General features: G+C 33.8%; 3 protein-coding genes across 3 annotated transcripts in view; 2 read left to right on the top strand and 1 right to left on the bottom strand.

The window, feature by feature from the left end:
• HELRODRAFT_69392 (hypothetical protein) overlaps nucleotides 1-5,207 on the top strand; it is a gene marked incomplete at both ends in the record, with an annotated part of 29,838 nt that extends 24,631 nt beyond the window's left edge. Inside the window, 6 exons of the mRNA XM_009030573.1 lie at nucleotides 1,291-1,445; nucleotides 1,520-1,725; nucleotides 2,092-2,202; nucleotides 4,283-4,404; nucleotides 4,540-4,721; nucleotides 4,975-5,207. Of these exons, the coding sequence (XP_009028821.1) occupies nucleotides 1,291-1,445; nucleotides 1,520-1,725; nucleotides 2,092-2,202; nucleotides 4,283-4,404; nucleotides 4,540-4,721; nucleotides 4,975-5,207 (1,009 nt within the window). The remainder of the gene's footprint in view (nucleotides 1-1,290; nucleotides 1,446-1,519; nucleotides 1,726-2,091; nucleotides 2,203-4,282; nucleotides 4,405-4,539; nucleotides 4,722-4,974) is intronic.
• Nucleotides 5,208-16,174: 10,967 nt separating this feature from the next.
• Nucleotides 16,175-18,226, top strand: HELRODRAFT_165027 (hypothetical protein; the record flags this gene model as incomplete). Its single annotated transcript, XM_009030934.1, has 5 exons — nucleotides 16,175-16,271; nucleotides 16,553-16,692; nucleotides 16,763-16,948; nucleotides 17,720-17,881; nucleotides 18,194-18,226. 5 exons carry the CDS (start codon nucleotides 16,175-16,177, stop codon nucleotides 18,224-18,226), a joined length of 618 nt encoding a protein of 205 aa, XP_009029182.1.
• A 1,968-nt stretch (nucleotides 18,227-20,194) lies between these two features.
• On the bottom strand, nucleotides 20,195-20,485 carry HELRODRAFT_152601 (hypothetical protein; the record flags this gene model as incomplete). Its single annotated transcript, XM_009030933.1, has 1 exon — nucleotides 20,195-20,485. A coding segment is annotated over one exon (291 nt), but the record flags the coding sequence as incomplete, so codon positions are not given.
• Nucleotides 20,486-26,994: the final 6,509 nt, after the last annotated feature.

Raw genomic sequence — 26,994 nt, 5'->3', positions numbered from 1 at the left:
GTAAAAGCATACTGGGCCCAGTGTGACTCGTTTCATCTGGAACTTAAAAGGAAATGAAAATCGGCCAACGAAGCCAAACATCAGATGCAAATAATAATTTCCGGGAATACGACAACCGAAATCCTGCGTCATCTGGGAGGCACTTCAGCATAAACAAGATGCTAGCTTATGATACACGAGAAATTCAATTTTGCTGGTTTTACATTCGAGATCTAGTGTCGAAAATGTGTTACTTTTACTGCCGTCAAAAAACCAAAAAAGAAGTTAAGGTGGACAATGTTAATTTATAAAGTTGTGGAAGTTCAGAAGGATCGCTATTGGCATTGCTGGCCCTTTTCTTAAATGTGATAATGGGAACTGTTAATGTTTTGATTGTGTTGGACTACTTCAGCAAATTGCCCGAAATATATCTAATCAGGAAGCACGCAAAGTCGCTGATGAGGTTGTCTCGAACTGGATTTGTTGCTAGAGTGTGCCCCTGGAGTTACACTCGGACCTAGGAGTGAATTTCGAATCAGCTCTTTAGATTAATTGTGCCAGATACTTAGCTCAAATGAAAGCAAAACCACGCTTCCCCATCATCCGCAGTCTGATGGTAGTTAACGACTGCGAAAAATAAAAAGTATTTATACTGTTATATACCTTATGTCGTTCTTTAAAAATGTCCGCTCTCAAAGAATCATAACTTACAACACGTTCCTTGTCGATTAACGCTGTCCTGAATGGATATAGCCATCCGTTCTTAAGGATTATCTTTTCAGAACTTCTACCATTAAAGTTTATCAATTTCAACCTTTCTTATGGTTTAATCTCTTACAAATTGAAACCTTTGGTAGCTTTTTTGAACTAATTAATTTTTTTATAACATTCTTAATGTGACTTAACAAGTAATCGAAATAAATAGTTCAAGATTTTAAATTTATGTGCCTAAAATTTGTACGCATATCTAACAGTTTGTGCTGATGTAATTTATCAAATACAGAACCGTTACTTTGTTGTTGCGTACAGAATACATTTCAATATTGTGATAATTTGAAAAATATTTAAATTTAGAGCATCAAAAGTAAATTCCAAAGTAAAAAAAAGTTTATTTTTTCAATATGTTTAATTATTGTTATTCCTTTTATTTCATCAGCTGTTCCAATGTCTTTAAAACAAGCACTTAGTGTTAATTTTGAAACAATTTTAAAAAAATATTAAGATAAATTAAAAACTTTTTTCTGTTTTAAAATTATTATGCATCAATTGTTTAGCAAAAAAAAACTAGTTTCAAACTATAATTTTTCGAAGATCTGCAATAGTTGTTTTGCTTATGTCGATGTTATCAGATAGCCGCCCTTTTCAGTTACGATGTTCGGTACTTTATTGCTTTCAATCATTTCTCTATAAAAACGAGCTTGGTCAATCACAAATCATTAAAACTCTACTTCCTTCAACGTCCGAAGGTATTATGTTTATTTATTTTGTTTATATCTTACGCTTATTTTCATATTTGAATGTTCATTTATTTTATGTCTAGTTAATCAAATATCATCTGGACAATTGTTGTGTACCGGTTTGTTTAACAACGACCCACTTTCTACTTGGTTTTCTGCCATTTCTTTACTTCACAGCATCATCAACAACCAAGATCAGAAAGAACAGCTACTAAGAGTTCAACTTGCAACAAGTTTAGGAAATACTCCTGTTACTCTTATTCAGCAATGTGCTAATATGCTTTCTATGGTTAGAAAATAAGTTTGATTTTTATGATGATTTCTTGATTTGCGATTTTCTTTTATCGCTTTATTGTTGTTTTTAAAAATGATCACAAATAAAATGCAGACCTGTTTTTATATTCTTTTTATAGTTATTTTCTAATCTGATATTTCACATTCAAATTTACATGTTCTATAAAAGTTGAAACTCGCTGGCGGCCATCATATTGTTATTCTGGTTTTTTAATATGGTATTGAGCATTTAAAATTTGAACTCATGAAAGTTTTCCAACGTTGTTTTTAAATTTATTAAAATTGTTATAAATAAAAATTTAAATTGTTAAAGGTAAAATAAACTTGATCTAACCGAAGAATTTATAAACCTAATTTGAAGGGTCTTAGATTCCAAACGCGTGTTGGTTTACTACAGTTGTTATGTCATTGGTTGGCAGATTGTTCTAATGGTGTTACTCACTTTCTACTTGAAAGCTCTAATGTTCCTTACGTATCTTTTTTTTAGATCATTTAAACGACGAAAAAAAAGTATGTAACTTATTTGTTGAATGTTGGCGAAATAAGTTTGAAAACAGTTTTTAAATTTTTGAATTATAATGAATTTGTAAATAATGATATTGTTTGATGGCGTTTTTTTTCTTGAACTTCACATCTTGTCATGTCATGTCTTTTTAAGTCGTAAAATAGGTTTTTTATTTTATGTTTTGCAGAACGACATTTTTCCTATAATAAAATTTTAAATTAAAACCTAATATTTACAAAAAATGGTTTGAAGGTTTTTTGTTTTCATTTACATACTTTCACAAAGTTTATCGTTTTTTACAATTGTTTCCTATTCTTGTCCTATCTTTCCACCCTCAGTCTATCTTACCAATATGAAGAGCAAGCATAGACATTTTAAATTAAGGACTGATCTTAATCAAGCTTAAATTAAGCATGCTCGGTATTTCAAACATGGGTTCTTCGCGATGAGTTCATTTTGCATAGAAGTCAAGCCAATTACTTCACCATATAACATAAATTTTTCATAGACCATAGACACCTTCAACAAAGGTGTTTTATACAAACAAACTTGTGTACATTAAAATATTTTGTCGAAAACGAAAAACATTTCGTAAAAAACTTACAATTGCCGTTGCTTTTCAATAAATTTTGTGTACGTTGAGAAACGTCATGAAACTGTCACCATACTTTGCCTCTACCACCTTGTGTACATTAAAATTAAAATTATTATTATCTATTTAAGTATTTAATGTATTTCGATATGACTTTATAATAAATATCTTTTAAGTATTTAATGTATTTATATAATAACTATTAGGTAATTACCTTTAAATGGCATTGAAATAGCTAAATTTTTAATTTTTTTTATAGCGTGACAACTTTAGGTTTATTTGAAATTTTTGTCTGTCGTAAACAACCCAACTTATTCTCGCTTTTATCATAAACTTCAGTTTTCACCTACAAACATTGTTTTACAAGCTGTTCTGTCATTAGCAATTGGTGCATCCATATATGACAGTAATTTTGCGGTTAAGTTTGAACGATGGCTATACGGTCGCTTCATTTTCAATGTCGTGCTCAACATAGGAAAATTTTAGTGACAGATAATCCAGCTATGGTAGTGCTTCAATCTGACATCAGATTGCAGGAATAAATCTATGTCGCCTATACTGACAACACATTCATTTGAAAATTTTTCCTTTTTTTCTTCTTTGAGAGTTTGGTTACAGAATGCATATTGATGAGTTTGCATTGTCGTACACCAGACCCATTTAAGACAGCCTGCAATGACATCATACATGTCTAAGAGCATCTAAAAGCTGTCACACTGAAACTGTTTTGCTGACGTCACGAAGTTTTAAAGTATTGTACCGGTCTTTAATATTAAACCTCATCTTAAACCACATGCAGTTTTTCTTTCGAGGTAAGTTACGCTGATGCTATCTTTTCATGGAAATCATGGCGCAAGGTACACTCTGACGTTGCAGGATTTTGGGATGTACTGGTATTTAAGAAAGTTTTGGGAGGCATACAGCTATCGTACATGGTTTTCACATCAAGCCGGTGTGCCATGAAACTCTGACAATCTTTTGTAAAATAAAAAACCTGTTTTGGTTCGGTGATTTAGTTATTTCGAATGTTTTTGAATACATGCACATAGTCATGTACAAGGAGTACTTTAGTGACAATTTTAGTGACATAAAAGATTCACCGGTCCTGAGACACCAAGGTCGTTGTACGGTGACTGATTCATTGGACAATTGTCGCATACTATAGATAAAACAGTACGATAAAACATAACAGGGTAAAACTGAACAAAGACAAAGCAAAACAAATACAGAATAGAACAAGAATAAAACAAGACATTCCTTTTCAAATTTATTTATTCTTCAGCACTTTCATTTATTTATTTGCTCTTTGTCGTTTTTTCCCGTAAATGCCGAATTAATTTGAAACACATGTCTTGTTTCTCTTCTCATTTCGAAATGATAATTTTACAAATATAAAATAAATATAATATAACCCTTCAGATTTTTGCTATTCCTTAATTAGCGTTTATAAAATAGTTGATATCTCATGTTTCATCGTCGGAGGGCGATGAAAACGAAATGATCATTCGAGGATTATGCGCATTCTTGCTTGGGATACTTGTTCTTTTCAATAACAATCAAGTGCATTCATTCCACAAGTTAGTTAACTCATCTATACTATTCAGTTTTTACAGTTAAGTAGTGAGCTTATTAATTAATAATTAATTTTAATTTTAAACTAGCTTGATCAATTTTTAAAAAATAAAAATGCAGCTATTTTTGTTTGTAACTAGATCTGATCTTCGCCAAATAATTGAGAAACGTATTGGTGTTGAACAGTATGCAGATATGTTGTCTCAGGTTTCTAAACATGAAAGTTATAGTAAAGCATCAAAAGCTCCTAACATAATGTGCAACGAGCCTTCAGAAGTCATATTTGATTTTGAATTTACTAGATTATTTAAAAAACTTGAAAGTATGATTTTTTTTTAAATTTTTTTCATATTTACGGATTTTATTTCATATTTCATTGTGATGCAGTGACCTGGTTCGAATGTAAAGAGATCTTCGCTTATCACATGCGAAATGTGTGTGATGCATTGAATCACGTTTATACTGTGTTTTTGGTTATAATAACCTCAGAGGTTATAATAATCTAAGATAGATTAATAATAGTAAAATAATAATGATTTAAATTATCAGCAACTATTCTTATTTCAATGACGCAGATGAAGTATTAAAAGCAGTTACCACTACAAATGACACAGATCATGACAAGAATGTGCAGCATGATAACATTGTAGAACAATATAAACTTATAATCAGAGAACAAGTGAATATAAATTTATATATGAATGCACAAATGCATTTATTTATTTTTTGTCTATATATTCACTTGAAATCAAATTTATTTAATTATACGTTTCGAATTGCTACGACCGAATTACTAATTATTAACTAGTATGCGCAAATCGAGCCTGGAGTCTGTCTAACAAATAAAAATCTACAATAAAAATTAATGACACTTTTACTGACCGTGGAGGAAAATTAGTAAAAAAAAACCTACAAAAAAATAATACAATGGATTAAACCTAAAATGATAATACTTGAATGCTTTTTGTTTCGGTTTCGCGTGGAAATGTCAAAATTTGTACTCTGGATCGCATTTAGACGACATTGCCGTTTAGCTACCTATGATGAAACCGAAATACCCCTCGACGCCATTTGGGACGTGTGCCAGGTACTTCAACATCTGCAAGAGATGTTCATTTTGTTTTTCCATTTTGTTTGACATGACCAAACCACCGCAGACGGTGTTGCCGGCATTTGTCCTTTATATCATCTAAACCGGCAGGACGCAGGATTTCGGTAGATTTGATGTGGTCCTTCAGACTAATTCGTTGCATCCATCGGAGCATTTTCATGTCGGTTCGTTGAAGTTGTTGTTCCAGTTTGGTTGTCATTGGCCATGTTTCTGCACCATATAACAAGACCGGACGTATCACAGATTTATAAAATCTTGATCATAGTGGTAGTGGGATGTCACGCCGCATCAATATAGAGGCAAGGAGATGCCATTTATTCCAGGCTGCTCTTATGCGTGTTCGAACGGCAACTTCAGCTGTTCCAGTACAAACCAGAACATCCCCTAGATATTGAAACGATGTAACTTTTTATACCTTAATGGCTTCAAAAACATTGCTATTTCGAATTTGTTCTTGTGGATTGTAGCAAGACAAAAAAAATTGTACATTTATATAAAGTACCAATTATTTTAGAGCAACGTTTGTGTCTCCACTGGTTAAGCTGCTGACACTTGATTGAATTGGTTCCTACACCAGCTTTACAAACTGAACAGGGCCAGTAGCTGTGGATTGGATGGATTCACCAGTGTTAATTGCTTTGGTCATGCTGATGTTGACTTTGAATCCATGATTGGCCAGTCTGCTCTGATGTGGCTGTTAAAACGATATTATCAGCATATATTAGATTCCAAATGTCACCAGTGCGTATCGGTTTTGTGATTTCTTCCATCACAGTTATAAATAGTGGGCTGAGAATCAAGCTTTGGTGAACTCCAGCGCCGATGTCAAATGCATCTGTGTTTCCAACCGTTGAGCTTACGAAAGTCTTAGTATTCGTAAGCCATATACCATCACAAGTTGAACAAGATCTTCTGGAATGAGTTTTCGACATAGACTCCACCTGATTGCTTCACGGGGAACTCGATCAAATGCTTTTTCAAAGTCTACAAAAATGTGTGATAGTTGTTGATGCTTTGCGAGGTACTTTTCTTGCAATTGCCGAAGGATGTGAATTGCATCAATTGTTGATTTCCTCTCCAGGAAACTAAATTGATAATTTCTGAATGTGATGCACGACGTTAATCTTTTCTCAGTGATTTTCTTGACAATTTTCAGGGAGTGTTCTAACAAACGTATACCCCGATTTGATCAACAATTCAATGGATCACTTTTGCCTTTGTATAGCGGAACTGTCATGCTATAGTTCCGTTCAGTCGGAATTGAGCAATTTCTCCACACTTCACGGCAAAGTGTTGTAACGTTTGGATATCTGCAGTACCAGATGATTTGATAATGTCATTTGTGAGTCCAGAGGGCCCTGCTGCTTTTCCATCCTTCATAGCTTTCAGAGCTTCTGTAAGCTCCTCTACAGTGATGTCTGGAACCACTGTAGCTTGATCTCATCCTGTTCAAGAACCATCTCATTTTTGTCGTTTTTGATTCACGTTGCACCAACTATGTCTTGTTTCGTAGGCTTTGCTTGTTTTGCTATAGGATACAGAAATTTCATTTTTCCACCTTTGCTTTTAGCGAGCCACTCTGTGCACTGATCAGTCCGAGCCAGTGCGACTTGACTTCTTGCATAGTTGTTCTTCTCACGGAAAATTGTATGGTCATCAACAGACTTTGATTTTTGCCATTGCTTGTATGCAGCTTTCTTTTCAGCTATTGCATTTTGTACACTGTCATTCCACCACCAAGTGTCCCGTTCATGCTGACGTTTTGTACCAGTTTTCCCTCAAACTGTAGTTGCAGCGTTTATCAAAACGGTTTTGTATGTACTACAATCAGTACTGACTTGCGATCGGTGGTCTAACTGTGTTGCGACAATCTGTTGAAATTTGCATTCCGTTCTCCATAGCCACAACCGTCATGTACGTTGTCAAAACCATCTGTTTTTTCTCCAACGTTGCCATTGAGATCGCCTCCAATCAGGATTGTTTCAGATTTTGGTGTTGTTGGGATGGTGTGAGAGAACGCATCCCAGAAGTCATTTTTCATCTATTCTGATTCGCCTATCTGTCGTGCGTATGCAGAAAAAAATAGTCATTGTTTGCGTTTCTAGGCGAAGCTTGATCCACATGAGACCATTCTAGAATAGTTTATATTTTTCTTTGTCTGATGTCTGAGTTGATATGACTGACACCATTTCCATCGGGTCTCCTAAAGGCAGCAGATGTCAATCCTTCTACGCTCGAGGATTTCTGCAATTTCTATGCTACGCCCAGTCAGTGATCCAATATTGAGCGTTCCAAGTCTAAGTACCATAGAGGTGCTTTTCTGAATTTTTCTGCAACATCCCTCCGCTATTGCATGCTTCCCAGGGATTCTTAGCACCCCTTGACCACTTAAGGCCTGCTGGAAACTAGGAGCCGTTGTTTTTGTTTTTGATGACATAGAATAATTTGGGGAAAGTTTTTACATCCGGACACCCATCCTGACGACAACCACCAGTTATAAGCGGTAGGCCTAGCCTTTTACTCAAAAGCACGCAGGGTGCGTGGATGCAGTTTTATGTCATGCTCAGGACAATTTTTAAATCCTGAATATTCCATCATTTCAAAAGAACATCCAATAATTATGATAAGTTCAATACACGCTTTAACGACTGAACTTTATTTATTCAACTGAACTTTCAAAAAATTTGATTTGACGAATTTGTCTAGTGTTTTTATAGGATTATCTCTGTAATTCTGGCAATAGCTGTTTCATCATGCTTTAATTTTTTCTTTGCTGAACACTTTCAAACTCTTCATCATGGCTACATTTCAAATGACGTTTCAATTTGGCAGCATGATCTCCTGTCATAACAGCTTTTATTTTCCATTTTATTATATTTAAAAATTCTCGAATGGCGTTTTTTCGGTTTCGTCTCATTCTAAATTTATAAGATATTAATATAAAAATAACTTTTAAACATTTCTTAAAGGCAAAATTTAGTAACTCGGAAATAAACTAACTTTGCTCCTACTTGAAAAAATCATTAAAAAACCCTCACCACTCTTGAAAACTCGCACTTTTTATTGTTATTGTTGTCATTAAAGTTGTTTATTGTTAATGTTTAGGATTTTAACTCGGAAAAATTGCAAAAAAACGGCGTAGCATTGACAATGTAAACCGATAGCACCGCGGATTTCCGACTTTACCTTTAATGTTTAATTTATTAAATTTGTAAAAAAAAAGTAAACAGAACGAAAAATTTAATTAATCTATAAAAATTAAAATAATTGACAAACTTTTTTGCAAATTGTAAATTCCAAAGATTTTGAAAATGATCGTACTTGATCTCTAATTTCTCCGATTATATTGAATTCTTCTTCACGTGACCATTCTCACTTTTTTTTTATTATTATTTCAAAATCAGGATCTGGCAGACGCCGAAACTGTTAGAGGATGGAAGGCAGTAGTACAAAATTAAATAAGTAAATAAATAAAAATCGCAGAAAGAAAAATGTTTTAACGTGAAAAATATAATAAATGATAATAATAAAATAAATAAAAGAAAATGAAATAAATTGACAATAAAATGAAGTAATGGCATAAAAACGCAAATTAATAGACTTAGTGAGCTTGTGAGGTGATCGATAAATACAAACTAGTTGTGTGAATGATAAAGTTTTATTAAATAAAAAAAACTAGTTGGTGAATGATAAAGTTTTATTGAGTGTTAATATGTTTGAGGTGTCTTGTGATGAAAGTCTTTTCCTGATATGTAGATTGGGTGGCAACTTGATAGTTATGTTTGGGTTGACGAAGGTTATGTGTTGTAGTTTTAATTGGTGGTAGTAGAGGATGGAGGATGTGGTTGTTGTTATTTTCTACTTTCTTGAACAGTCTTAAATCGACTGTGTTGAATATCTGAGTGACGGTAGGATATGATGCAGGTAGATAGTTAAAGCGGATTAGTTTTTTGATGAAAGATTGTAGTTGCTTAAGTTGTTTTGTAGCAAAACCAGACCAGGATGGAGCTGCATATTTGGTGCGTGAGACTATGAGTGATTCAATGATGTCGAATAATTTGATGCCTCTGAGACCATGTGAGCGGAGTGTTTTGAGTGCGTGAAATGTTTGAAAGCTTTTTTGTGATGATGTGATTGATATGAGGTTATTAAGTGTGGAGGTGAAATGATCAGCGAACTCAGTTCAAAAAGCTAATGAAAAGAAAGATAACACATTTTTTCAAAGATTATAAAAATAAATGTTGAATTTAAAAGACAAAATATCATCTAAAAACTTTTTCTGAATTTGGCAAAAAAATTGTGTTTTAGAATTTTAGCATCGAACCGTTGTTATTTATTTCATTACGGTTTCGATAAAGCTGCAAATAATATTTCGGTTTGGTTACGATTTTAGTTCCGAGCAAAATTTCGGTTTTTAACGGTTTTCGGTTACTTTTCGGTTCAGCCCGTGTTATCGAATTTAGTGCAGTATGTACATAGAATTTCAAACATTAGAGAAATTTTTAATTTTTCTACTTTATAACGTCTGGTGATCTTGATTTTGATGGTTGGCGACCTAACGTCCGGCACTCTTTCGCTGGCGGCCTTTTCACCTAGATTCCGACTGTCGAACCTAGACAGCTAAAAAATTAATTTGATAAAAGACTACAGGGTTTGAATTTATATATATATATATATATATATATATATATATACGAAGATTGATTGATATATATATATATATATATATATATATATATATATATATATATATATATATATATATATTCAATTTCAGTAGTTGTCCTATGTATAACTACTGAACGTCAAAAAGTGTTTCCGTGTAAAAGCTTAATTTTATTTATTTATTTATTTGAAGGATAACCAAAAAAGATGTGGATGTGTCAAGTAAATTTCCTTTGAATGTCATTGCTAAAAGTGAAAAAATTGGCAAAATAATTAGACAACTGTTGACGTAAAAATTTAAATACAAAAATTGATGTGAAATAAATGTGCAATTCTTTAATGGGTAAAATGTCGAGTGTCGAATAGTAAGCATTGGTTATATGAGTATGCGGTGGAAGGGTAAACATCAGTCTTATAAATCTATTTTGACATTTTTGAATATAATTTAAATAGCTTTCTGGACTTCCGCCCCATAAAAGATTAAAATAAATTAAATGTGGATATATTAGGGTATAGTAATGTTCAATCATTATGTCATAGTTTATTTTTGATTTGATTTTATATAATATACCTAGTATTTTATTGATCTTAGTTGAAATTGATTTTATATGTGGTTAATAAAAAATAAAATAATAAAAAATATCTGTTCTGACATCTTTGTTGAGTTTTAAATCGATGTGCTGCATTTGATATTTTGAAATTGCTTATGGAGCGTATACAAATTAATTTAACACAGGACTCAAACCTGAATATTGTTAGACAGGAATTGGCTGAATATCACAAAAAGTTTGATGATCTACAAGAACAGCTTAAACACGCCCAGCAACAAGTACAATTTCTCAAAGATCAAAATGCGCTCTTTAAAATACATAACGACAGTCATATTTCCAGTGGTCTGTGATTTATCCATTTATTTTTCATTATTGATTCACCAATTTTTCAAAATTTTCATTCCATTCTCAAAGATTTTTTCTCTATGTAATAAATAAACTATCATTAAAATTGCATTTTTATATTGATCTGTGGGGAACGAATTATAAATTATTATTATTTATAACAGTTTTACTTTCTTATAAGGTCAACAACGAATTATTAAAATTTTATATTTATAACAGTTTTACCATTTTATAAGATCAACATCGAATTGTAATGTCTTTATGTTAAATGAAATTATTCATTGGGCGACAAAAGTTATGCACCTTGTCTATATTTTTAAATTAGTTAGGGTTAGGGTTATACATATTTTGCTAAATAATAGTTGTTTTTAAATTTTGTTAGCAATGCATGCTGGTTTACCAAATTACATAACTGTCAAATGAAAACTTTTAAAAACCAAATAAAAAGGTTGGTATTTTGTTGCCTGCTGTAATGGGCAACACTTTTCCACCTTTAACAGCAAATTAGATCTTTAATATCATATCGTTTTTTGCATCGTTGAGTAGTTTCATCCATTTGTGTTAGTTGAAATATTTTTTTTGAAGTTTTTCATATGTAAATAAGGTTTTTAAAAGGATTTTTTATGGGTTTACCCAAACTTAACCTTTGGAAGATGTGCAGTCTCATTATCAGCAGAATCAAACGCTGTTTTTTTTTTAATATTCATCCATTTATTCTTACATTAATTCACTCATTGATAATTCCATTGCGTTATCAGTGCCTATAGGCTAAATGATTATTCTTATTCATATAAATTTTTGAAGGTGTAATCGAAACAAAATGTAATTCTAAGGTTGGTATTTTTTATTTAATTCATTTATTTGTTTGTTTTTAAATGCAGATGCTCTGTAAACGTTAAAAGACATAATAATGTTTTATTATTTCAAATTGAAACTTATAAGTGTTTTTATCCGTGTTCTTAACATTGAAAAATATTGCTCCATAATGATTTTTTCCATTTCATTTCAGCGGCTCGTCTTCTCATTACTTTGTTTGGCTCTAAAAGTTTCATGTCAATATCTTCGCTGAAAAGTCTTTTGTTTTTGAAATAACTAAAATCGCTTGTCTTCGAAATTGATTTTTGATGAGAAACTTAAATAGCTTGATTTTTTTGGTTTTGAGCCATATATTTTGGCTTTTGTCATTTTTTAGATTTTTCTCCACTTTTTATTCAGTTTTACGAGTTTTCTCGATATATCGATTTTTAAAATTGAAATTTTTGTTAAATCTCAGGATATGAAAATTTTTTATTTTAATGAATCATAAAGCATCATTGATAGGCATTTTAAAATTGAGCATATTATTGAAAATGCGCAAGACGTTTGATGAAAATTTACATCAAGAAATTTGATGACACGTGAAAAAATAAAGTTTTTCCGTTTTAACCCATCATAATTAATGAAACTGAATTTGAAATTAGAGCAATGCCATTTATTGAAAAATTTGCAGAATATAATGTATAGGTGAGAAGAAATGAATAATTTGATATAATGCTGATATCGCTTCACCATGAACACCAACGATTTTTTTCTTATTAATTTTTATAAATTGGATAATAATTATTGTTAAAATTAATGTTAGAATTAATGTTAAACTAAAATTTGTGTTGGAAATATTGAAAGCTCAATCCGTAGATTTTATCAAATATTTCTTTCTTCTCCATATTAGAGTGAGCATTAAGACGTCGAGTTGTTAACAGCAACAACGACAACGACGAACACACAATTCATATATAAATATTTTACTCTGTGCGTCATCAAGGTTATAAAAAATTGCAAAAAATTTTTAAAAATTGCAGCTTTTTATGTTAAAATTAAAATAACCCTAACCCTAACGTTAGTTAACATAAATGAGCCTAGCACTTATTACCATAAAATGTAATTTAAAAGGATATTTTTATAAAAATTTGTTTCCGAGGTATAATGATGTAACAGTTAATTTGCATAAAATATTTAGTTCTATACAACAAAAATTAATTCTGGTAATTCATTCAAATATACGATATCAGCATTATATCAAATAATTATTCCTTTCTTCTCACCTATACATTATATTCTGCAAATTTTTCAATAAATGGCATTGCTCTAATTTCAAATTCAGTTTCATTAATTATGATGGGTTCAAAACGGAAAAACTATACTTTTTCACGTGTCATCAAATTTCTTGGTGTAAATTTTTATCAAATGTCTTGCGCATTTTCAATAATATGCTCAGTTTTAAAATGCCTATCAATGATGCTATATAATTTATTAAAATGAAAAAATTATCATATCCTGATATAACCTTTTGTAGAGAAATGTGTTAAGCAGCATAAGCTCTATCCTTGAAAATGATTCACGATCAATCGTTAGAAAAATCGAAAAGTTAAATTGGAAGTTAACTAACGCCGAACATGCTTTGATTTTTAATAATAATTGGATATATATATATGTATATATATATATATATATATATATATATATATATATATATATATATATATATATGCCAATTTTAAAATATATCGCCACACAGACCACCAATCGCAATCCAGTGCAGATTGGAATACATACAAAAACGTTTTGATAAACGCTGCAACTACAGTTTTTTGGAAAAACTGGTACAAAACGTCAGCATGAACAGGACACTTGGTGGTGGAATGACAGTGTATAAAATGCAATAGCTGAAAAGAAAGTTTCATACAAGCAATGGCAAAAATCAAAATCTGTTGATGACCATAAAATTTTCCCTGAGAAGAATAACTATGCAAGACGTCAAATTGCATTGTCTCAGACAGATCAGTGCAGAGAGTGGCTCACTAAAAGCAAAGGTGGAAAAATGAAATTTCTGCATCCAGTAGCAAAACAAGCAAAGCCTACGAAACAAGACATAGCTGGTGCCTCATGAATCAAAAACGACAAAAATGAGATGGTTCTTGAACAAGATGAGAACAATCTATAGTGGAAAGAATATTTCAACCATATGTTAAATGAAACAAATCCCATCAATGTCAACTTTGACGCTCCACCAATCGAAGGTCCGATCCTAGACATCACTGTAGAGGAGCTAACAGAAGCTCTGAAAGCTATGAAGGATGGAAAAGCAGCAGGGCTCTCTGGACTCACAAATGACATTATTAAAGCATCTGGTACTGCAGGTATCCAAACGTTACTACAACTTTGCCGTGAAGTGTGGAGAAATTGCTCAATGCCGACTGAATGGAACTATAGCATGACGGTCCCGCTATCCAAAGGCAAAGGTAATCCATTGAACTTCTGTTAGAACACTCCCTGAAAATTGTCAAGAAAATCAGTGAGAGAAGATTAACGTCGTGCATCACAATCGGAAATTATTTATTTGGTTTCTTAGCGGCGAAATCAACAATTGATGCAATTCACATCTTTCGGCAACTGCAAGAGAAATACCTCGCAAAGCATCAACAACTATCACACATTTTTGTAGACCTTGAAAAAGCATTTGACCGAGTTCCCCGTGAAGCAATCAGGTGGAGTCTATGTCGACAACTCATTCCGGAATATCTTGTTAAGTAATATATTTATTGTTGAATAATTATAAAATGAATTAATATATGAAATTGAAATAGAGTAAATTACGTTGAAATGTAATTAAGAAAATGATGAACAGTTCAATGGATCACCTTTGCTTTTGTATAGCGGGACTGTCATGCTATAGTTCCATTCAGTCGGCATTGAGCAATTTCTCCACACTTCACGGCAAAGTTGTAGCAACGTTTCGATACCTGCAGTACCAAATTCTTTGATAATGTCATTAGTGAGTCCAGAGGGCCCTGCTGCTTTTCCATCCTTCATAGCTTTCAGAGCTTCTGTAAGGTCCTCTACAGTGATGTCTGGAATCGGACCTTCGATGGGTGGAGCGTCAAAGTTAACATTGATGGGATTTGTTTCATTTAACAGACGGTTGAAATATTTTCTCCATTGTAGCTTGATCTCATCCTGTTCAAGAACCATCCCATTTTTGTCGTTTTTGATTCATGAGGCACCAACTATGTCTTGTTTCGTAGGCTTTGCTTGTTTTGCTACTGGATGCAGAAATTTCATTTTTCCACCTTTGCTTTTAGCGAGCCACTCTCTGCACTGATTTGTCTGAGACAATGCAATTTGACGTCTTGCATAGTTATTCTTCTCAGGGAAAATTTTATGGTCATCAACAGATTTTGATTTTTGCCATTGCTTGTATGAAACTTTCTTTTCAGCTATTGCATTTTATACACTGTCATTCCACCACCAAGTGTCCCGTTCATGCTGACGTTTTGTACCAGTTTTCCCACAAACTGTAGTTGCAGCGTTTATCAAAACGGTTTTGTATGTACTCCAATCAGTACTGGCTTGCGATTGGTGGTCTAACTGTGTAGCGTCAATCTGTTGAAAATTTTCTCGATGAATATTGCTTTTCAGCTTCCACGTTTTGATTCTCCGAGGCATTCGTTTAGACTTATGTTGTGATAGTTCGACAACCAGGTCTGCCACAAGGAGTCTATGTTGGGCGACACATGATTCGCCAAGTATAACTTTGACATTTTTGAATAGCCTTCGGTGTTGTTGCTTGACAGCGAAGAAATCAATTTGCCTGGCTGATGGTCCACTTTTGTATGTTATGAGATGTTCCAACCTATTTCTAAAATATGTGTTCAGTAAACAAAACCCGTGACTTTCAGCAAACTCAAGGATGCGGTTGCCATCTTCATTCCGTTCTCCATAGCCAAAACCGCCATGTACGTTGTCAAAACCATCTGTTTTCTCTCCATTGAGATCGCCTCCCATCAGGATTGTTTCAGATTTTGGTATTGTTGAGATGGTGTCAGAGAATGCAGTCCAGAAGTCATTTTTCATCTCTTCTGATTTGCCTGTCTGTGGTGCTTATGCAGAAAAAATAATCATTGTTTGCTTTTCTATGCGAAGCTTGATCCACATGAGACGTGAATTACTCCTTTTAATATCCAGTACTTCTTGGGCTAGTGGTTCTCTGCCAAAAATTCCAACACCATTTTTGGCCGTCCTTTGACCATTCCAGAATAGTTTATATTTTTCTTTGTCTGAGTTGACATGACAGACACCATTCGATTTCCATCAGATTTCCCGAAGGCATCAGATGTCAATTCTTTTACGCTCGAGCATTTCTGCGATTTCCATGCTGCGGCCAGTCAGTTATCCAACATTGAGCGTTCCAAGTTTAAGTACCATAGAGGGGCCATTCTGAATTTTTCTGCAACATCCCTTCGCTATTGCATACTTCTCAGGGATTCTTGGCACCCCTGCTGGGGATTAGGGGCCGTTGTTTTTTTTTTGTGATGGCATAAAAGTAATTTGGGTGTGTGTGTATATATATATATATATATATATATATATATATATATATATAATTGGTTTATGCTATTATTTATTTATTAAAGGCGACAAACTCAAATCTTCATGAATTTGAAGGGAATTTGGATTTAAAAGATGAAATTCAATTGTTGACTAAAAAAGTTATCAACTTTGAAGAACTTATTGAGAAAAAAAATCAGGAAATAATGACTTATAAAAAAAATTATGAACTTGCAACAAAGCAGATTGAACAATTAGTAAGATTGATCTTTTTAAATTTAGTAAATTCAAACAACCTATATTTTTTAATATTTTTTAACGAAATAGTGCAAAAATGCATGCTCAGAAGACAACAGTATCAATAATGAGATGGTTATAGAAAGAAATCATCTTACATTGAAGATTTCTGAGCTGGAAAGTTCCAAATTGTTTTTGGAAAATGAAAAAATGGTTTTTCAAGAACAATTGCAACAATTTGGAGAAGAAATTGAATTTCTTAAAAAAAATCTTGATGTTTGTCTTGTTAAAATTAATTTTAATTTTGTTTACCTTTATTTAAAAAATGTTTTTATATTTTATTTTAAAACGAATCGCAGAATAAATTTAAATATAGAGAAAATTAGAATATAAATGTGGTTATTCATATCCATCAGATATGCATATCGTAATAGTTTTTTTTTGTTTTTGAGGCGTTTATCTAAACCGAAATCAAACAACACACGTTTAGACGACATTTTCCCCGAGATCGGGGGTTGCCGTTTGGCTACCTATGATGAAACCGAAATACCCCTCGACGCCATCCACATCTGTCACTCGCCTCAGTATCACGCAACCGAAATCAAATGCTTTTAAAAATTTAGAATTTTGCTTCTTTTTCTTTCTTTTTTAATGTAACGTAGTTTTTCAAATGCTATACTTTACCACAACAAATTTTCAAATGTATAACATCTATTGGTTCAAGTAAATTGTTTGAATATGTTTTATTATACTTTATTGGAACTGCACTATTGTAATACAATTCCTTTTTACCATGAAATTTGCACCAAACTCTGTTGACACGTAAAAAAATAAAGCAGTATTAATGAAAATAGCGGCTAAATGGAGATAGTTATAAAATAGTAATTTTGTTTTTTGTGAGCCAAAGAAATTTTTTAATCTGGTTGTCTATTGAAAACAACAAAATAAAATTTTTAAGTGTTCATTTTTTATTTTTGTGTATTTTAAAATTTTATGATTTTATTCATAAGTAAAGATTTTTTTATTCAATCTATTTGCAACATCAAGAGTTCTGATAAAGAAAAAGTGGAGCTAGAGGTTGACAAAATGCAATTAACTAGTGATATGGATTCACTTAAAAAAGAACAAGATGATTTACTATTGCTTCTTACAGAGCAAGATTTAAAAATCAAGCAATACAAAATTAAACTTAAAGAATTTGGAGTAAAGGTTTACTTTTTAAACTCTTTCCTGCAATTATTCATTTTCGCAATTTTTTTTTGTTTGCCTAATGAAATTTTTTTGCTATAGAAGCCTTTTTATTTATACACAAAATTTGTAATTCTAAAAATTGCCATACGACATATCAATGGCGAAAACTTGAATTACTTCAGTTTTTATTTTATGGAAATTCGTCGTACAATTAAGACAATTATTTAAAGATGAGATTTTCTTGGGTCAATTGGTATCAGGCAAACAGACTGTTGAACTAGCATAAAATAGCAAAATATTAATATTCATATTGTTATAACTGCCCAGTAGACTACGGGCTTGGTTTATCTCAATGGAAAATAGCGACGCAATATAACTTTAGACTATCATTCTGTTTATTTACAAATCAATAAACAAATCAATGTTAATGAATTTTACAGATAAAAAATTAATGTTCACAGAATATCATATTAACGCTCTGAAACAATCAATCTTCGTTTAGCGTCCAGAGGTCCAGTTCCCCGTGGTAGGATGTTGTTTTCTTTGCCATCAATTTTTTGCGCCAAATTAGACGATCAGTTGTATCCATTTCATTTAAATTTAGAGCTTTCATGTCTTGCTCGATTGTTTGCGACCAGGACTTCTTTGGACGGCCTTAGGGACGTGTGCCAGGTACTACAACATCTGCAAGAGAAGTTATGGCATTGTTTCCACTTCGTTTGACATGACCAAACCACCGCAGACGGCGTTGCCGGCATTCGTTCTTTAATATCATCTAAACCAGCACAACGCAGGATTTCGGTAGATTTGATGTGGTCCTTCAGACTAATTCGTTGCATCTATCGGAGCATTTTCATGTCGGTTCTTTGAAGTTGTTGTTCCAGTTTGGTTTTCATTGGCCATGTTTTTGCACCATATAACATGACCGGACGTATCACAGATTTATAAAATCTTGATTGTAGTGGTAGTGGGATGTCACGCCGCATCAATATAGAGGCAAGGAGATGCCATTTATTCCAGGCTGCACGTATGCGTGCTCGAACGGCAACTTCATCTGTTCCAGTACAATCCAGAACATCCCCTAGATATTGAAACGATGTAACTTTTTCTACCTTAATGGCTTCAAAAACAGTGCTATTTTGAATAGGTTGTTTGTAGATTGATGCAAGCAGGACAAACAAAATTGGATACTTTAGATAAAGTACCAATTATTTTAGAGCAACGTTTGTGTCTCCACTGGTTACACTGCTGACACTTGATTGAATTGTTACTTACACCAGCTTTACAAACTGAACAGGGCCGTCCAGTAGCTGTGGATTGGATGGGTTCACCAGTGTTCATTCCTTTGGTTTTGTTGATCTTGACTTTGAATCCATGATCGGCGAGTCTGGTTTTCCAATCTTCAAACATCTGTGCTGCATTCTGCTCAGACGTGGCTGTTAAAACGGTATCAAATGCTTTTTCAAGGTCTACAAAAATGTGTTATAGTTGTTGATGCTTTGCGAGGTACTTTTTTTCAGTTGCCGAAGGATGTGAATTGCATCAATTGTTGCTAGAAAACCAAGTTGATAATTTCCGATGGTGATGCACGACGTTAATCTTTTCTCAATGATTTTCGCGACAATTTTCAGGAGGTGTTCTAAAAGACGTATACACCGATATGATCATCAGTTAAATGGATCACCTTTGCTTTTGTATAGCGGAACTGTCATGCTATAGTTCCATTCAGTCGGCATTGAACAATTTCTCCACATTTCACGGCAAAGTTGTAGTAACGTTTGGATACCTGCAGTATCAGATGCTTTGATAATGTCATTTGTGAATTCAGAGGTCCCTGCAGCCTTTCCATCCTTCATAGCTCCTCTACAGTGATGTCTGGAATCGGACGGTTTTGTATGTACTCCAATCAGTACTGGCTTGCGATTGGTGGTCTAACTGTGTGGCGTCAATCTGTTGAAAATTTTCTCGATGAATATTGCTTTTCAGTTTCCACGTTTTGATTCTCCGAGGCATTCGTTTAGACTTATGTTGTGATAGTTCGACAACCAGGTCTGCCACAAGGAGTCTATGTTGGGCGACACATGATTCGCCAAGTATAACTTTGACATTTTTGAATAGCCTTCGGTGTTGTTGCTTGACAACGAAGAAATCAGTTTGTGTGGCTGATCGTCCACTTTTGTATGTTATGATATGTTCCAACCACATTCTAAAATATGTGTTCAGTAATCAAAAGCCGTAACTTTCAGCAAACTCAAGGATGTGTTTGTCATCTTCATTCCGTTCTCCATAGCCAAAACCGCCATGTACGTTGTCAAAACCATCTGTTTTTTCTCCAACGTGGCCATTGAGATCGCCTCCAATCAGGATTGTTTCAGATTTTGGTATTGTTGAGATGGTGTCAGAGAACGCAGCCCGGAAGTCATTTTTCATCTCTTCTGATTCGCCTGTCTGTGGTGCGTATGCAGAAAAAATAGTCATTGTTTGCTTTTCTAGGCGAAGCTTGATCCGCATGAGACGTGAATTAATCCTTTTAATATCCAGTACTTCTTGGGTTAGCGGTTCTCTGACACCATTTTTGGCCGTCCTTTGACCATTCCAGAATAGTTCATATTTTTCATTGTCTGAGTTGACACCATTCGATTTCTATCGGATTTCCTGAAGGCAGCAGATGTCAATCTTTCTACGCTCGAGCATTTCTGCGATTTCCATGCTGCGGCCAGTCAATGATCCAACATTGAGCGTTCCAAATCTAAGTACCTTAGAGGGGCCATTCCGAATTTTTCTGCAACATCCCTCCGCTATTGCATACTTCCCAGGGATTTTTAGCACCCTTTGATCACTTAAGGCCTGCTGGGGATTAGGGGCCGTTGTTTTTGTTTTTGATGGCATTTGATGGCAACTTTCCCCAAAATATTATTTGGGGAAAGTTTTTACATCCGGACACCCATCCTGACGACAACCACCAGTTTTAAGCGGTGGACCTAGCCTTTTGCTCAAAAGCACGCAAGGCAGCGTGGATGCATGATGCTGGTTTATGAACTAAATATACATGAAAAAGAAAAATCATTAGAAAAACTGAAAACTTTAGTTGTAAACTAAACAATGCAGAAAACGTATAGAATTGCTTTTCTATAAAGTTCTGTTGTTAAATTTTATTACAACAACAACGCAGATCTCAATATGTTGTTAAATAATCTTAAATAATGTTGTCTAATGATTTTATAATGAACGTTTATGATGAACGCTTCTTGAAATTATATAAATCATAATTTTTTTGATAGCCACTTTACAAATATTATTTTATGACATCTGAAAAATATGAAGACTAATTTAAAAAAATGTGTCATTTGGACGTAGATTATAATTTTATTGTTGAAAAAAACGCTTTCGATTAACAGCGACTTCTCTCTTCGTTAAAACTGAAAACATGTAAAAAATTTTGCTGTGAGGGCTCTGAAACTATCGCTTTCCAAATAACTATTAATTAACAAATATCACAAAGGTACTTCTAAAGCAAAGTCAAATATTACTTTCGGCACTGACAATCAATCCTATTCGATATCATGCACGTCTTTATATACCGGTCTTATCGACGCTTCTCGATAATTTAGGTACCTCCGTTATACGAATACATTTCACATCGCTTGTCTCTATAACCATTTCTGTATTTTCCTATATAAGGACGCCCCTCTCTAAATCAAATTTAAACCCATGTTTTGTTAGTTAATCAATGTCTATTGTGCTTTCATTAGTGATATCTGCTATTGGAAACGTACCTTCGAATGCCAAATCAACTCTTAGTTAAACAATATAAGAAACATGTAAAAAGTATTCAATCTATGTTCTTAATATGTATGATAAGTTGACCAACTCTCTTGATATGTATGATAAGTTGAGCAACTCTCGAAGTACTCAAAACACATGTGCTGCAGAAAAGTATGTTGGTAGCTATAGTAAGTTAAGTATTTTTCCAAACACGATTTGAAAGTTATGCCATGACACCTGAGGCCTTTACATTTCGTCTTGAAAGCTCTATGTCCAAGTTTAAGCTGGTTGTAATTGTTTATTCAAAATACGTAAATTAAAAGTATGATCACCTATGTTGATTACCGGTAATTCGTTCCTACTATGGGCAAGTATTCCGGTTTTTGTAAGACATGGTTAGCCAAAATCCTTCGACAAACCACAGCTCTTTACAAGAATGCGTCTTCTTTTAAGGTTAAATAATTTACCATCATATCTACTGTATACCATATATACAGTATACGTCTTCTATGGCAGCGAAAACACTGGCAAGGAGAACAGAAAAAGAAAAGAATGATGGCGCAAAAACACATCCTTGTTTCACTCCACTGCGAAATGATTCCTCAAATTGCACAACTGTCTCGAACACTCTGTCCCCACTCTTGTCTCGATCTTTAGCAATCACAGATCTTCATCAATATCTGAAGTCCTAATTTCTCTTGCAGACATCTCTGTAAGTTAATTTGAGACGACCGATTGTTCTTTTATCCCTGATCTGGTTGTGGAAGGCTGTTATCAGTCCCTGCAGTTTAGAAAGGCAACCAATTTTTTCCAATACAGCAAATAAACCACTTCTGCCAAGTCAAAAGCTTTAGTCAGAGCAATATAAAATGACTGTCTTTGTTCACTCGAACAAAGGCTTTTCTCAACTGTACTTAGTGTGGAGATGTCTCTGTAATTGTTAGTCTGAACGATCACCCTTGTTTTTGTAGATAGTAAATATATTTGCATCTTTCAAATCCTTGTTGGATAGCACTCTTTTCTCAACATAAGCATAGCAACATGTGAAGTGGCTTCAGTAAGGTATGTTCCCCAGCTTTAATAATTTCTACAGGAATGCCGCCTCCACTAATTGCCTTCTCGTTTGCAAGTGCATCAATGGCCATACTAAGTTCCGTTTCAGAGAAGGTATTTCATCCAGTTCAGTCAAAGTTGGCAAACCTCAACTTTTGACAGCGCAGCTGCAATAACAACACTATGTTTAATAGAGTTCTACATTCTCATCTTTCCATTTGAGATGTACGATCTGTACCATCTTTTGTTTTGAGTGGAACACATTTACTAACAATTGGTCCAAAAGCTTTCCTTATACCTTCATACAATCTTTTTGCACAAGTTTGAATATTTTTACAAAGATTCTGCTAATATTTATTCGCGCAATGTCTAAAATGTTTCTGTTTTCTTGCATCCTTAAATGCCTGTAATTGTTTTCTGTTGGTCTCTTTTGTAAGCCACTAGAGCTTCTCTTTTGTTTTTTGTAGCAATCTCCATTTCTTTGCCACATTCCAATCCTCATTTTATCTAGCTTTTTTCCGTAGAACCGACAATGATGCCTAATAAATGAAATCGCGAACATTCTGCGAGCTGTGGCTTTTGGGAGCCTCATTTAATTTGTTTTTGAGAGCCATATGCAGTTCATAATTATTCGCAATTGGAATGTTCAAACGCGTTCATTTATTCCGGGAGGCACGAAATTTTTAAGGTCTCCGCTTTATTTTACAAGCAACCAGATAATGTTTAGTGTCACAATCGGCACTATGATACGAACGCGTTAATAATATATTGCCAATTTCAACTTTTCTTGTTGAGATTACATTCAATTAATGCCAGTGCCCAGATCTAAGATATCTCCATGATACACAGTGTTGTGGTTTTGTTTTAAGATATTGTTGTAAACCTTTAACATCGTAACTACCAATACCAATGTTATAGCTTCAATAATCTCTATATTTCCAACACCTTTTTCCAACACCAATGGTGTAGCTTCCAAAGATAACAATAATTGAATGATAAATAATATAGCGCAATTCTATCATTCTCACGATTATAACAATATTAGTGATACATAGTGGTATGAACAAAATTCAAGTAGTTTTTGTTTGTTTTCGTTCATTTTGCTAATTCCAAATTGTCCAATGCAGTCCAGCCAACCGTAACATACAGCCAAATTGTTTCTTTCATGTTTTCATAATATCTATCTTTGTCCTGGGATGAGCCTTGTTTAGAGGCGTATGTTTTAATCAAGGTGGTTTTTCCTGCTGCTGCCTTTAAGTCAATGGTTAGAATAAGTTCCGTGCCTCCATCTAGGGCACATTGTTCTGACATTCCATGTAGCCAATCGCATAACTGAATCCGTTTTATTTATATTTTTGCTTTTGGTTTTGTTTGGTGCAAGTGTTCAACCTGCTTGTTGATCTAATCTAAGCTCTAATCACCCATTACAGCAAACAAACTGTGGCGGATCCACACCTCATTGTCCGGGGGCTGCCCAGATTAGGCGAGTAAGGCACAAAGACCTTTCTCACCGTCAGAGGCAACCCGTGACGTCCGTATCTTACGCCAAAAATAAATAAAACTTGTGTAAAAGTATAGGAAATTTAAGTTTTTCAAGAGATTTTTTTGGCAAAACATATCTTAAAAATAATCACATATTAATGTGCTGCTTCGTAACTGCTGCTTCTCGTGTTGTTTCAGCCCAGAGTTTCCTCTCCGCGGAAAAAAAATTAACAGGATAAAAATTAGTGCGAATACTTATAAGTTTACTAAAATTTAACTACTGATTTTCTAGACATGACTTCACTTTCTCAAATATATCTGACCATATAGTTTTTTCATGAAGTGACTCAAGGTCAATAAGTTCTTCAAAAATATTAAAATTATTATCAATTTCTCTTATAAAAAAAACTGCGCAACATCACAAAAATCAGTGGATTCGTCCAGGGCTAAAAAAAAGAACACGCATGAATATGGTCTTCAAATTGCTCAGGTATACCATGAGAAGTTTCTCCAATGTGTCTTTTATCACCAACGCATCTTGCAAACCATTGGGGGCACGGTTTGACAATTTTAATTTGACAGAGAAAGGCTTTTGCTTTTTAGCTAATAAAAAAGCTATTTCGTAAGACGCTTCAAGCATTGAAAAGTTTTCAGTTTTTCTTGAAAAGAGGTTTTGCCTTTTTATATCTTCCTTTTTCTTGGCAACATATTCTTTTCATAACTCAAAGCCAGACACTAATTTCAGATATTTTTTCTAATTTGGTGTTTTTATAGTGTCTACTAAGATCGTCTTCTGTTATCAAAGACAGTGCTCTCGCAAACAATATACACTGTCTTTCCTGAAGAACTAGCAATAAATGAAAATTCATTTTCCCACAGATCTTTGAACTGAAGCTTACTATCACCTTCCATTCTTTTGTTCATCTTTTATTCAACGTTTGGGCCAATTAAAGAAAAAATAAATAAAACTTGTGTAAAGTTATAGAAAATTCAAGTTTTTTAAGAGATTTCTTTGGCAAAACATATCTTAAAAAATAATCACATATTAATGTGGCATGCAAAAAAAAACATGTTTTCATTTTCTATAGTGCCCAATTAATAATGTTTAAGAGAATAACATTAACGTTTAAACTAAAAAACGGTAACAACTCACCGATAATAATGATAAAAACCGCCGTAGACTGTACAAAAAAAAATTTACATTTAGTTCTGTTTTAAAAAGGTAACCAAAAATTATATAATCAAAAATACCGCGAACATTCAAAAAAGACCTGCAGCTGAGCATGTCCCGATGTACTTTGTACATGCCTCTACCAAATTAACACATAAGTTGGAAAAAAGGGTATTTTTTAATTTTAAGAAGTTTCAATAAAATGAAAAATTATTTTATATTTTATTTTTTAAATTATTTTTTAAATTAACGTCAGCCAAGACTTTTTTTATTCTTGTATTATTTGTGGGACTTAATGCACCACAGGTTGGCCGCCACCCTTGACAGTCTAATGTACGTAAATTGTCAGTCATTACGAGGTATGATAATCAATAAAACATGTTTTTCCTCTGTCATAATGGAGTCTTTTATTACATTTTTCACACTTCTAAGAAGTGTTCTTCTGACAAATTGAGCATTTGCCTTGTATGCATTGAACTTTTAGATGTCCAGCACTGTCAAATTGAATATCAATTGGCAAGTTTGTTTGATGCCGTATCTTAAAAGATATCGTGAATATACATTTTTTTGTGAATCAGCAAGCCTTTGTAGATAAAAAAACTTTACATAAAAGATTTGAAAAATTCATCTTTATTTTTAATTTTTTACATTTTCAACTTGAATCTTGTCTATTTTTGTTTCAACTGTATCATTCGAGTCCGTTCACTCAATGAAAAAAATTCCACTTTACCCACTTTACCTAATTCAGTTTTACCTACTGTCTCAAAAATGGCATCATAACCGACCATGTTTTTTTTGTTCTTTTTTATGCAGCTCTGGCATACGCAGAACCGCTTACATGTCATCCCTGTATTCAAACCTTCGTGCCACAGAGACTACTATCCACACCTCACGACGTACATACACATTATGCACGCACGCGCAAGCACCACATCATACGCGCATGGCGTATTATAGTCTTTGAGTTTTGGACTGAAAGTATTCGAACCATTGCGTAACTGGCACTTCTACCGACAGGGCTAATTCGCCAACCTTGTTAGCAGGAACTTCAACATCTTAATCCAAAGTTTCTCTGTGAGAGAATAACAACTGACGTAGGATTACCCTAAATTCTAACAACACAACAACAACAACACACGTTTAGACGGCATTTTCCCCGAGATCGGGGGTTGCCGTTTGGCTACCTATGATGAAACCGAAATACCCCTCGACTCCATCCACATCTGTCACTCGCCTCAGTATCACGCAACCCCGCTTTCACCCTGTCCTTCTCCACCTGCTCTCTCCATCCCAATCGCGGACGACCCCTTCCTACCACTCCTTCAACCTCGAACTCCAACGCTCGCCTAATCCCGACCCTTTCATCCCTTCTCAACACATGTCCATACCACCGCAATCTCGATCTCCTTATCAATGTCACAATGTCCTCATTCAGTCCCATCATTGACATCAGCTCTGTACTACTCCTCCTATCCTTCACTTTAACCCCACACATCATCCTCACCATAGCTCTTTCAGCCCTCTGCAGTACACTTTCCTCCTCTCTCCTCAACACCCAAGTTTCACCACCATATATCATCGCTGCTCTCACACATGCTTTATATACCCTCCCTTTCATCTTCACTGACCATTTCTTTCCACACAATACCCCACCCAGTCC

The sequence above is a fragment of the Helobdella robusta genome (genome assembly GCF_000326865.2).
Source record: "Helobdella robusta unplaced genomic scaffold HELROscaffold_7, whole genome shotgun sequence".
In the NCBI taxonomy this organism is placed as follows: domain Eukaryota; kingdom Metazoa; phylum Annelida; class Clitellata; order Rhynchobdellida; family Glossiphoniidae; genus Helobdella; species Helobdella robusta.
This window is presented reverse-complemented; position numbering and strand designations above follow the sequence as displayed.